This window comes from Erythrolamprus reginae, chromosome 5 (genome assembly GCF_031021105.1).
Source record: "Erythrolamprus reginae isolate rEryReg1 chromosome 5, rEryReg1.hap1, whole genome shotgun sequence".
Classification (NCBI taxonomy): domain Eukaryota; kingdom Metazoa; phylum Chordata; class Lepidosauria; order Squamata; family Dipsadidae; genus Erythrolamprus; species Erythrolamprus reginae.
The window spans coordinates 98882519-98896779 of record NC_091954.1 but is presented as its reverse complement, the minus strand read 5'-3'; the positions used below and the strand labels follow the sequence as shown (position 1 = coordinate 98896779).

Here is a 14261-nt window from a genome sequence, read left to right as displayed (position 1 = left end):
AGGGGTTCGTATCTTGAGGTACCACTGTATATCCATCCTAAGATAAAAATACAGGAAATAGTATAAGGGCAGACTAGTTGGATCATGAGGTCTTTTTCTGCCGTCAGACTTCTATGTTTCTAAGTTTATTATTCTTTCCTTTTAATGGCAAGAAATTCACCAAACTGCACAATAACTCTTGAAACAGGTTTAATAAAAGATTCTTTCACACTCTTCTCCAGTTCATCTAATTCACTGAATCCATCGCTACATTTCAAGAAAGATAGGAAATCTTGTCCTCAGATACATCTAAAATTAAAGCCATCACCTCACTCAATGTGCTTTTTGCCAAATATCTACTATAGCCCTAGCTTTCAAAAGATTGTTAATTTAATGGATCAAACATTTCTATCTCATTCTCTACTCTCTTCTACTCCCTTCCTACTAGCCTGAAGAAATTGCTTGTCCTTTTTCTACCATAAGAAGAAGTGAATCTGAACACAATCTGAAGTTAGTTGGGGGAAAGATCAAAAGCAACATGAGAAAATATTATTTTACTGAAAGAGTAGTAGATCCTTGGAGCAAACTTCCAGCAGACTTGGTTGGTAAATCCACAGTAACTGAATTTAAACATGCCTGGGATAAACATATATCCATCCTAAGATAAAATACAGAAAATAGTATAAGGGCAGACTAGATGGATCATGAGGTCTTTTTCTGCTGTCAGTCTTCTATGTTTCTATGTTTCTATGAATTCCTACCTTGGCAGATACACCTCAACCTTTTGTTTCTTCACAGAGGTTGCCCATTCCTCGATCAGCTGGGCTTTGACCAAAGGCTCCAGCGTGGCTAGTGGTACTTCCTGCCTGGAGAGAACAATCATCATGCTGAACTCATCTCCCTCATAGGGTATCTCCAAGACTTGATAGATGCCTCCTGCTTCATTGGATCCATCACTGAATTCCCCTAAACAAAATAACAAAACAAAACAAAACAAAAAGCCCAAAAGAGTTAGTTGGATTTTTGAATCCCAATGGGGAATATGGCTCCATTTTTTTCTGCAAAAGATAAATAGAACATTGTCATATTTTTAGTTGGTTTTGCTTTGGGATGTACCTAAAAGAACTGGGGCATTAAACTCAAGGCTCATGGGATGGATCTGGCCCAAGGGGTTCTTAGATCTGGCCCATAGGGCCATCATGGAAACAGTAAAGAAACAGCCTATGGTGCCTCTGTCAGCAAAAACAGAGCTCGGGAGAGCTACAGGAGGTTGTCATGGTCAAAAATGGGGCACGAGGGGGGGAGGCACGCGGTCAGCACCAACTCCATTTTCGCTGACTGAGGGCTGCAGGAGGTACCATCACTGCTGAAATTGGAGCCTGTTTTCACTGGTAGAGCGCTCGGCCACCACAGGTCCCTCCAACACGAGTGACCTGAAGTTGGCCATGCCCACCCTGGTCACGTCCACCCCAGTCCCACAAGCAGTGTTGCACTACCAACATTTTTACTACCACACTGCAGGCGTGGCTTATGCATTTTGTTCCAACATCTTTGAGTGCAAATTGGATGCTCTGGGGTGGAGCTCCAAATTTTGCTACCGGAACTGCGTTCCTTTTTAAAAAAAAAATATTTTTATTGATTTTGTAAATATGGTTACATAAAACGAACATAAAACAGTGCGCAGTGCGTGTGCCCATCACCCGACCGACAATAACCATCACCACCACCAATTGCGGGGGGTTCAAATATTTACTAGTTTATATATATATATATTTCCTTGGCTCTACTTTGCATTTGTTATTATTGAAAGAGTGATTGGAGTTTATTTTTCACATTTGCGTCACAGATTCTACTCAGCATATAACCTTTCACCTTATTCCATCGTGCCATCAGCTTCTCCAGTTTATTTTCATCAAAGTTGTTTAATCTTATTTCCATGATTCCAAAATGTATGTGATCCACCATGTACCAGTACCAGTTCTGTAGTGTCCATTTTATAGACTCTTTCCAACCCAATACCACTACCGCTTGAGCACTTTCCAGTGCTGCAATTTTTATTTCTCTAAAATCTCTTAGTTCTCTTTGTTTAATTAATATCGCTATTTCTTTTGTAATTGTCCAATTAATATTTAACATTTTATTTATTTCGTTCTGCAATTCCTTCCTGCGTTCCTGACCGTTCCCGTAGGAGCCCATCACTGCCCACAAGGTCAAACACAACCCTGATGTGGTCCTCAATGAAATCAAATTTGATACCACTGTAATAGACAGTTTGCTCTTGTAGATGTCTTGGAATGCAGTAGGAAGGTGGTGGCAGTTAGGAAGCTGAGAAAGAATTGGGGGTGTTTTTTGGAACCCTGACAGATGGATTCCTAGGAGGGTGAGGGTCCATTCCTGTCAGGCACAAACAACCAGAACCACTTGTAAACAGCTAGAGTAATCAAATCGGAAACTTCAGATCCTGCAGAATGCGGCCGCGAGAGCTATCGTGGGGCTTCCTAGATTCGCCCACGTTTCTACAACACTCCGTGGCCTGCACTGGCTGCCGATCGGTTTCCGGTCACAATTCAAAGTGTTGGTAATGACCTTTAAAGCCCTTCATGGCATTGGACCAGAATACCTTCGGAACCGCCTTCTACCGCACGAATCCCAGCAGCTGATAAGGTCCCGCAGAGTTGGCCTTCTCTGGGTCCCATCGACCAAACAATGTCGTTTGGCGGGCCCCATAGGAAGAGCCCTCTGGAATCAACTCCCCCCGGAGATTAGAATGGCCCCCCACCCTCCTTGTCTTTCGCAAGTTACTCAAGACCCACCTATATCGCCAGGCATGGGGCAACTAAGACATCTCCCCCAGGCTTCCTTATATTTTATGTTTGGTATGTATGTGCTGTATGGTTTTTAATTGTTGGGGTTTTTAATGTAATTTTATTATTAGATTTGTTTCATTATTATACTGTTTTTTATTGCTGTTGTGAGCCGCCCCGAGTCTTCAGAGAGGGGAGGCATACAAATCTAATAAATAATAATAATAATAATAATAATAATAATAATAATAATAACAACCATCATCATCATCATCATCATCATCATCATCATCATCATCTATGTTACAAGATTCTCCGCAGACTGTTTTCCTCCTCCTGAGAACAATTAGATAAGGCTTCATGTGCCTTAGAGGAGGTCAATACTATTCTGCTGGTGTCTACGCAACGATTCCCAGCATCTCCAGAGGAGTAAGAGGCAATTCAATCCAGATATTTTGTGTAGAAGAAAGAGATTGAAGATAGCCCTCACTAACGCTTTACAAAGTGCATTGTAGAATGCAGATAATGAAGTACTCTCTGGCAATATTTTGTATAAACAATAAAGATCCCAGCTTGGAAGAATTGCCATATGTCATTCTTAGTTTTGGGCCTGTTATATGTTTAAACATGAAAGCTGGATTTAAACTGAATGTGAAATCATGAATGTGCACTGTGATTTGAAGTTTGAAATGCACTGGAGAGAAGGCATGATTTTATTGTTCTTGGTTTTTTTGGCCAATTTTTGTTTCTCTATAAACTGAACTGTATAACTTTGGTGAGTTGATCCCCACAATCTAAACATTTAGGCATTAGTTAGAGCAAACAATGGTTTTCTAGTTGCCTTCAAATGGCTGTTTCAAATCATAACAAATCGACCAGTTTATAACAAGTTCGGCTTCAGATAATGAAGAAAAGCATCTCGTGTCCCAATCTAGCTATTACATTTCCTTTTGTGCCTCAAAGCATTCGAATTTTAAAAATGATATGAAAAATAGAAGCCCATTTCTGAAACCAAACGGATTTGGCTCTCGCTAATCCAGGATGAGCGATTGCTTAGAATTATTGCTATACATTGGCTGGATTATACACAGATATGCAAGATAATGTGAATAATCTACAGGGCTGAATTGGAAAGGAGTCACTGGACAGTCGAGAGCAGGGGTTCCCAAACTTGGTGACTTTAAGACCTGTGGACTTCAATTTCCAGAATTCTCCAGCCAGTTGAAGTCCACAAGTCTTAAAGTTGCCAAGTTTGAAGATCCCTGCTGGTCAGGAGCCTTGAAAAAGCTTTTAATATAGGATTCTATATATGAGATCCATATGTATGTCATCAAAAGTGAGTTTGGAGCTACCTTTCAACCGTCAAACATACTCCAATCAAGGAGAGAAAATATGCCCTTTGCAGCTGTGAAATATTCAACAACCTTTTAAGTTGTTTTTCCCCCATGTCTTGTAATAAAGAGTAATAGCCCAAAGCATTAGAATTTTAGAGGGGGAAAGCAGGGGTGGATTCCACTTACCTTCACCACTGGTTTGCATCGCAATGTTTTGTATGTATTCTCAGTAGCTCTAATCCAGTGTTTTTCAACCAGTGTGTGCTGTGAGACACGGTCAGGTGTGCCATGGGGAAATTAAACCATGGCCCACAGAGGCCATTTATCCAACCCGCTATCAGCCGCCTCCATCCGAACACAAACATTCCCCTCACAATCCCTCCAGCTATCAGCGACAGGAAGAGTGGAGGCACAGGGAACGCTTACTGGCCAATCACCTTCTAGGATTCATCCTGACCACTAGTGATGAACCAATAGCAGGCTGCCTCTCAACCACACCCAGGAAGGTTCCTGCTCAGGCTGTCGCGCACTTATCATTGTGTGACCGTGGCGAGTAGTTGAAGCTGCTACTCCTCCCCGTGGCCCCGATTTCTGTGGTTTAAAGCTAAAGTTTGCTGATCTTCCTTTGGACAGTTTTTGGTTATCTGTCGCCAAGGAGTTCCCCATTCTGGCCAATAAAGATTGCTCCTGTTTTCAACCACATATCTATTTGGGCTGAGCTTCTCAAGCTTGACTGCGATAAAAACTAAAAACACAGAGAGACTGAGAACTGTTGAGGAAGAGCTTCATGTGTGTGTTTCTACCATTCCTGCCCTTTTGTGTTCATAGAAACAGGCCCAGGTTTCACACTAAGTGAGTATAAATACATTTAGAAACTATATTATTAACTATATGTCTAATACGTACTGTGTTAGAATGTCATTTTTGTGTCATTTTGGTTAGTGGTGCACCCCAGGATTTTACAAATGTAAAAAATGTGCCGCGTCTCAAAAAAGGTTGAAAATCACTGCTCTAATCAGCTCTCATGCAATTCTGCTTCTACATATGCTCAGTAGCTCTAATTAGCCCGATACACAGCTGAGAAGATGATCAGCTGTGCTTTGGATGAAGGAATAAAGGTAAATATAAACATGGGAGTGGGTGGGAGGGCCCTTTTTCAAGCAGCAGCAGAAAAAAACACCCCTTCCAAACAGTAAAAAAAAATTGGAAAAAAATTTCCCCAAAAGATGGCGGCGCCCACAGACTGGCACCGACAGAACCAGATCCATGATGCCATTGTGACATCACCAGAGGGTCACTACTGGTTCCAGTGATCAAGTCTGAACCAGGAGGAACCCAACTCTGGGTATAACATGATTGATGCAAGAGGGTGCAGGAAATAAGGAATTCTTCTTCACCCCAAGGATTACAGCTTCAACAGACATTGAATGTCACAGAGACTACTTGCAGTAAGCATTGTTTTTGTAGGGTTTTGAGGCTTCAAAGACATGAAAAATTTGATGCAATTATTACTCAACGACTTTGAAACTCATCCATTTAACGCCTTTCGGATGTGAACATTTTGTGCTGGTACTCATCATTTGTTTCGTGCTCCAAGCAAAACTAGAATTTGTCAGTGCCCATTACCTTGTGACTCACTATATTATTCCTTATGGAAAAAATCTGTTTGGTGCTCATGATTTTTGGTACTTATAAATTGAAACCAATTAATTATAAGTATCATGGTAGCAATATACTACCTTGGTACTCATCATTAATTGGTCCAATTAATAAGTACCAAAAATGATGAGCACCAAACAGATTTTTCCTATAAGGGGAAGTGAAGAATTAAAATAGAAAGTTACTATTTGACTTTTTGGAAAAGTGAGAATAAAGTTACAGGTAGTCCTCACTTAATGACTGATTGCTTAGTGACTGTTCATGGTTATGATTATCCTTCCCTTATAATCTGAAGTTTTTCGAAGTTTGGATGGCTTCACTTATATTATGTGGTCATACCGCATTTTTTGGAGTATAAGTATAACCTTAGTTTTTGGGGAGCAAAATGAAGAAAATAATCTGCTTACCAGGTATTCATCTGGCTAGTGTCCTTAGCCAGCACATTATTTTATCCCCTGGTTAGGGCTTTACAAAAAACTGTATTTGGAGAGAGTAACAATGAAAGAGCATGCAAGCCAGTAAGAGCTGGGAACATCAGTAGCAACTGGAAAGAAAATTTCGGAGCAAGTAGAGCAATGGAAAAACCCTGCAAACACTTAGGGTTTTGAAAACATTCTTTGCAAAGAGTAACAATGAAAGAGCTTGCAAACTGGTAGGAACTGGGAACATCGTTAGCAGCTAGTTAGGGCTGGGGGGGGAAAAGCTACATTCAGAGCATAAGATGCACCCTAATTATCAGCCTCTTTTAGGGAGGAAAAAGGTGTGTGTTATACTCTGAAAAATACGGTATTTTGGGTGCTTGTCAACTGACTTGCATTTTCATCCATTTGAAGAGCCCTGGCGTTATGTGGCTTTGATTTTGAGAATTTTAGAGTTGGTTTTTAGCATTTGTTTCTGACACTTAATGACAACAGTGTTCATTTAACAACCACTGCAAAAAGACTGCAAAATTGGACATGGTGGCAGAATGTCCTGTTTAATAACCACTATTACAATCATAGTGACACAAGATATATAGACACAAGAACAGGTTTTTCCCCGAATGCCATCACTCTACTAAACAAATAATTCCCTCAACACTGTCAGACTTTTTACTAAATCTGCACTTCTGTTTCTATTAGTTTTTCTCATCATTCCTATCATTCTTTTCCTACCACTTAGGACTGGATGACTGTAACTTGTTGCTTGTATCCTAAGATTTCTATTAATATTGTTTCTTCATTGCTTACCCCTATGACAATCATTGTTGTACCACATGATTCTTGACAAATGTATCTTTTTCTTTTATGTACGCTGAGAGCATATGCGCCAAGACAAATTCCTTGTGTGTCCAATCACACTTGGCCAATAAAATTCTATTCTATTCTATTCTATTCTATAATTCTGGGCTCAATTTTGGTCATGAATTGAGAACTCCCTGTACAGTGTTCCCTCGATTTTGGCGGGGGATGTGTTCTGAGACCGCCCGCGAAAGTCAAATTTCCGCAAAGTAGAGATGTGGAAGTAAATACACCATTTTTGGCTATGGACAGTATCACAAGCCATCCCTTAACACTTTAAACCCCTAAATTACCATTTCCCATTCCCTTAACAACCCTTTACTCATCATTATTACTGGTACTCACCATTGAATAAGACACTTAGTGGTCCTGATACTTATAAACATAATTATTTATTAACAATAATATTTTTTTTGTTATTTATTTGCAAAAATTATTAGTTTGGCGATGACGTATGATGTCATCGGGCAGGAAAAACCGTGGTATAGAAAAAAACCCACTAAGTATTTTTTAATTAATATTTTTTGAAAAAAACGTGGTATAGGCTATTCGCGAAGTTCGAACCCGCGAAAATCAAGGGAACACTGTACTGTATTTCATAGATAAAAACCGATATCAGAGCCGGCAATTCCTGAACTTCGTGGAAGTTTCTTTGAAGCATTATAATGAAGACTTTATTTAAGAGATACTGTTGACAAGACTGTTATTTGGCATCAGAACTTAGGAAACAAAAGATACCGTATAGAATTTATAAAGGAAGATCTCGCTCGCAATAAGAAGGCTAGAAAAAAAACCGAGCATTTTTGTTCCTTACCATAATAAAATTCTCCCTGCTGATACATCATGGGAATTTGTACTTCGCTTTCATCATCCTTGGTAAAGGAGAAGGTTCTTGTGTTTTCTGGTCTGAACTGAGACCTCCAATTTCCCTTAAAGTAGATTGCATTGACAATAGCCAAGCGAGTGAGAGCACTGAAATCCCTCGCCGAGACAAAATCTTTGATCATATCTGTCAGATGGAAAGGGGGAAGCAGCACATCAATCAGCAGATCCAAATGAACATTTAAAATAAAAAAAAAAACCTTAACCAACTTGCTCAATGAAACCGAAGAAACAAAGCGCTTTTGAAGGAGGCAACTGAACTTTCTTGTTTTTTTCCCTTTTGAAGATAGATTTGTTTGTTTGTTTGTTTGTTTGTTTGTGTGTGTGTGTGTGTGTGTGTATGTATGTATTTATTTATTTATTTATTTATTTCTGTATGTCGCCCCTCTCATGACAAATCTAATAATTTCAAAACATTTAAAAAAACCCATTATTAAGCAGACATACATATATACCATACATAAATTGTATATAGGCCCAGGAGAGATATCTCAATTCCCCCATGCCTGGCGGCAAAGGTGGGTTTTAAGGAGTTTACAAAAGGCAAGGAGGGTGGGGGCAGTTCTAATCTCCGGGGGGAGCTGATTCCAGAGAGTCGGGGCTGCCACAGAGAAGGCTCTTCCCCTGGGACTCGCCAGACGACACTGTTTAGTTGACGGGACCCGGAGAAGACCCACTCTGTGGGACCTAACTGGTCACTGGGATTCGTGCGGCAGAAGGTGGTCCCAGAGATATTCTGGTCCATGAAGGGCTTTATAGGTCATAACCAACACTTTGAATTGTGACCGGAAATTGATCAGCAACCAATGCAGACTGCGGAGTGTTGGTGTAACATGGGCATACCTGGGGAAGCCCATGATTGCTCTCGCAGCTGCATTCTGCACGATCTGAAGTTTCCGAACACTTTTCAAAGGTAGCCCCATGTAGAGAGCATTACAGTAGTCGAATCTCGAGGTGATGAGGGCATGAGTGACTGTGAGCAGTGAATCCCGGTCCAGATAGGGCCACAACTGGTGCACCAGGCAAACCTGGGCAAACGTGCCCCTCGCCACAGCTGAAAAATGGTTCTCTAATGTGAGCTGTGGATCAAGGAGGATGCCCAAGTTGCAGACCCTCTCTGAGGGGATCAATAATCCCCCCCCCGGGTTATGGACGGAAAGGTGGAATTGTCCTTGGGAGGCAGAACCCACAGCCACTCCGTCTTATCTGGGTTGAGTTTGAGTCTGTTGACACCCATCCAGACCCCAACAGCCTCCAGGCACCGGCACATCACTTCCACTGCTTCGTTGACTGGACATGGGGTGGAAATGTACAACTGGGTATTATCTGCATACTGATGATAACTTACCCCATGCCTCTGGATGATCTCACCCAGCGGTTTCATGTAGATATTGAATAGCAGGGGGGAGAGGACCGACCACTGAGGTACCCCACAAGGAAGTAGCCTTGGGGTCGACCTCTGACCCCCCAGTAACAGCGACTGCGACCGACCGGACAGGTAGGAGGAGAACCACTGAGGAACAATGCCTCCCACTCCCAACCCCTCCAGCTGGCGCAGAAGGATATCATGGTCGATGGTATCGAAAGCTGCTGAGAGGTCAAGAAGCACCAGGACAGAGGATAAACCCCTGTCCCGGGCCCGCCAGAGATCAAGAAGCTCCATCAGCTCTCAAAGGATAGTGGGGAATGAAACTTCATGGACTGCAAAAAGATTGCAAAATTAGACATGGTGACAAGATGTCATGTTTAACAACCATAATTCTGTGCTCAATTTGGGTCATAAATTGAGAACTATCTGTACTATATTCCATAGATATTTATATTCCTTGTAGACAGCTGATCATTTGCATCCTTTTAGAGCAGTGGTTCTCAACCTGGAGGTCTGGACCCCTTTGGGGGTCGAACAACCATTTCACAGGAGTCACCTAAGACCACATGGGAAAAGACAAATCTCCCATGGTGTTAGGAACTAAAGCTTCTATTCTGGCACCTCGAAACATATTTTTACAATCTGACCAATCAGGCATTTACAGTGGGGGGTGTCCTTCTGAACTTCCTGCTAATCAGCTTAAAGCTCTGTTGGGAGAATTGGTGCTAGACTTATGGTTGGGGGTCACCACAACATGAGGAACTGTATTAAGGGTTGGGGCATTAGAAAGGTTGACAACCACTGTTTTAGAGAATCACTGAAGCACTTGGAGGTTTATCTGTGTCCTCAGGATCACCCAAGTAGTGCTCCTGGTTTTTGTAGTCTGCAATTTTTTCCTCCTCTGGAAATCCATTCCTACTCCCACACTGCTCCCACACTATTGATCCAAAATTGTACAGCTAAAAGTCTGAGAGATTCTCAATCATCCAGGTCATGGTGAACCTTTGGGACAATCATGATCTGGGTGACTGAGAATCTCTACAGACTTTAAGCAAGAAAATAATTAAAATAACTTCTAGATTTTTTTTTAAAAAAAAACATTATGCCCACTTCAAACTACTACTTGGGTAGAAAGTCAAATTTTGAGCACCTACACCATTTAAGCATGATTAATTCATTCTAAATTTATATCACACTTTTCCTCCAGAGCTCAAATGACATGCATCGGTATTGCATCTTCCAGTTTTAATCATCCAGCAGTATCTTTGAGAAATTGGCTGAGTTGAGGTAGAGATTGGCCAATATCAACTCTTCTTTCCTAATAGTTTATAGTTTGCAAACCAATTTCCTTCTCCCTCCCTCCCTGTAAAACTATTTACAGACCCCTCACATCCTGCATATAAACAGTTTCAACTGTTACCCTTAAAACGACGCTATAGAGCACTGCTCTATAGAACAAGTAGACTCTCAACACTGTCAAACTATTTACTAAGTCTACACTACTATTAATCTTCTCATCGTTCCCATCACCCATCTCCTCCCACTAATGACTGTATGGTTGTATTGTTGATTGTATCCTTACAATTTATATTGACTGGTTCCTAATATGATTTGATTGCTTATTTGTACCCGGACTATCATTAAGTGTTGTACCTTACAATTCTTGACAAACATATATTTTCTTTTATGTACACGGAGAGCATATTGCACCAAGACAAATTCCTTGTGTGTCCAATACTTGCCCAATAAAATTCAATTCTATTCTAGTCTCCCTCCCCTCTCTTCCTCCCTATAGATATGAACTTGTTTATTCTTAACTGAATACTCAGTACCATATGGATTTAATAATGAATACTCAATCAATCGCAACCCTACACTGGCTTTCTGTCCCAAAACACTGACATGAAAGTTTTATTAACTTAATCAACTAAATCTAATTACAGCTCTGGAGCAGCAAAGTGTTAGTGAATACAAAGTGGATTAACTGCTAGGATAACTGAAAGATGGAACATGGGAAAGACTTTGCAATCTTCCTCTATTCCAGTGCTTCCCAACCTTGGCAACTTGAAGATATTTGGACTTCAACTCCCAGAATTCCCCAAGGTTGGGAAACACTGCTCTATTCCCTTTCCAGTGGTCAGGAGTGAACCCAGAAAGAATTGGGTGACACAATAGAATTTGAAAGGCTCCTACTGGCCTTAACCAATGATTGCCAGTGGCTTAGCTTCTCATTCTGAGCATTGCTCATAAGAGAAAAAGATTGTTTAGAAATTCAGTGGAGAAAGCTGTCAAGAGCCGTTGAGATCTGCCTTTGGAGCTTTGTCCATCAGTCCCAAACTTGATTGTTAGCTTGTTTGGTCAAATATATATTTTTGCACTTGACCTCCATCAAGCTGCAACAGTAAACTGGATCTCCAAGTCCCTCTTGCTCTTAAGACACAGTTGTATTGAGTTTTTCTCATGTGAAGTTGCTGTTCTATGGGGAAAAGATTAACGAATGCAGTGTGCAGGATAACAATAGGCAAGTTGTATATTTGAAAGAGATGGCTTTTGAAAGTCAGGTGTCTTTGTCTCTAGGGTCTCTTCACAACAACAAGAAAAGCAGAGTATGGAGTTACTTTCCAGTTACCGTATTTCTTCCAATTCTAATGAGGACATCTGTAGTTGTACCGGAGCACAGATTTAAGAATTGTATAGTTATTTACAGCTGCGCAACTCCATAGATAGTGTTTGCAAAAAGGTAGGGGGGTTTTTTGGGGTAATTTTTTGGCTTCCTAGCAGTTGTCAGGATTTTTGCAGAACGAATCTGCCAGCTCTCCTATACCTGAACAGTGAAACATTGGAAACACTTGGATTTCCTGATCATTTATTTATTTATTTATTTTTATTTATTACTTAGATTTGTATGCCGCCCCTCTCCGAAGACTCGGGGAGGCTCACAACACGTGGAAACAAATCATAAATAATTTGACAATTTAAAATATTAAAGATTTAAAAAAGACCCCATTTACTAACAGACATACACACAAGCATACCATATATAAATAAATTTTTAAATTTTATTATTTTATAATTTTATAATTTTATAATAATTTTATAATTTTATAATTTTATAATTTTATAATAATTTTATAATTTTATAATAATTTTATAATTTATAATAATTTTATAATTTTAAATTATTTTTATTATTTTATTATTTATTTTATTATCTATCTATCTATCTATCTATCTATCTATCTATCTATCTATCTATCTATCTATCTATCTATCGGATTTATATGCCGCCCCTCTCCGAGAACTCTGGGCGGCTTACAACATATAAAAAAGACAATGTACATCAAAATCCAATTAATTAAAGTTAAGAATTAAATCTAAAAACCATTTCTTATAGAGGAAAATGCCTAGGTTTCCTGCATTTTTGGAGTAACTTTTAGTGGAAATGCTTCAATTTGCAAAGCAAAACTTCTTTGTGCTTCCTACTATGTATTAAACATCATTTGAATTTATTTTTTTAAAAAACAGGATTTTTCTCTGAACCTTTTATTATGTGCATTTTTGCACACAAAAATTCAACACAAACATGAATTACACAAGGAAAAGTCATGAAACATTTTAAGAAATCTTTCTCAAAATGAGTAGCTATAAATATTTTGACATATTCACAGAAATAAACTCTTCACACAATAGGAACTCTTATTAACCTTTCTCCCTTTTAAAAACTCCATATAAGTATATTCAGAATTACTTTTCTTACCAGAAATGTTTTATAGAGTTCATCATTAAGTTGCTGTGCAGTTAAAAAAAATAAAGAATTAATCTCTTGGTAACCTAAAATGCTAAATGCTGCATCGTTTTAAGTCCAAAAGTTTTAAAGTCACTAAGGCTGGACACCCCTGATTAGATAGTTTTGAGGTCAAGAGATTTTCCTTCATCCTCTGCTTTTCTCTCAGTCTACACAGGGTTGCCACACATCATAGATCTGTTCTGCTTTGTATCAAAGGAAATTAGGTACGGGAGTTCAAAAGCTTAAAATCCACTAAGAGAAATGTCCTATACATGTCAACATAAAATGGCAGAAAAAATATAAACTTATGAAAATCTCATTCCAATAGTAGAGAATAATTCTGGCTCAGGATTGAAATGAGGGATCTAGCAATGATGATGTTACCTAATTTAGGTAATGAAACATCTGCAAGAAAGCAACGAAGCTCATAAAACACCAAGGACCTCACAAAACATCGCAGGAGTAGTTTACTGTGAAATGGAACTCATTGGGAGAAATGTCCTTAGGAGAATGAACAAAGTGTTGGTTATGACCTATAAAGCCCTTCATGGCACCGGACCAGGATATCTGTGAGACCGCCTTCTGCCGCACGAATCCCAGCGGGCGGTTAGGTCCCACAGAGTTGGTCTTCTCCGGGTCCCGTCAACTAAACAATGTCATCTGGTGGGACCCAGAGGAAGAGCCTTCTCTGTGGTGGCTCCGACCCTCTGGAACCAACTCCCCCCAGAGATTAGGACTGCCCCCACCCTCCTTGCCTTTTGTAAACTCCTTAAAACCCACCTCTGTCGTCAGGCTTGGGGGAACTGAGACACCCCCCCCTTGCCTATGTAGTTTTGTGCATGATATGACTGTCTGTATGTATTTTATATATTGGTTTTTTTTTCTTTTTAGACTTTTTAATGTTAAATTGTTATTTTAGATTTTAATTATTAGATTTGTTACCATTTATTGTTTTTATCACTGTTGTGAGCTGCCCTGAGTCTGCGGAGAGGAGCGGCATACAAATCTAAATAATAATAATAATAATAATAATAATAATAATAATAATAATAATAATAATATTAATAATAATACTGACTACATGGCCAGAAGTTACAACAAGACCATGGGGGTCCAATCAAAACTGGACCATTAAGTGGTCCTTTTTTTGGGAGGGAAGGCTCTGTT

At 39.7% G+C, this 14261-nt stretch overlaps 1 protein-coding gene across 1 annotated transcript in view; it reads right to left on the bottom strand.

The window, feature by feature from the left end:
• SERPINI1 (serpin family I member 1) overlaps positions 1 to 14261 on the bottom strand; it is a 186313-nt gene that overhangs the window by 46581 nt on the left and 125471 nt on the right. Inside the window, exons 4-5 of the mRNA XM_070754139.1 lie at positions 7871 to 8065; positions 741 to 945 (exon numbers count right to left, since the gene is read on the bottom strand). Coding sequence (XP_070610240.1) covers positions 741 to 945; positions 7871 to 8065 — 400 coding nt within the window. The remainder of the gene's footprint in view (positions 1 to 740; positions 946 to 7870; positions 8066 to 14261) is intronic.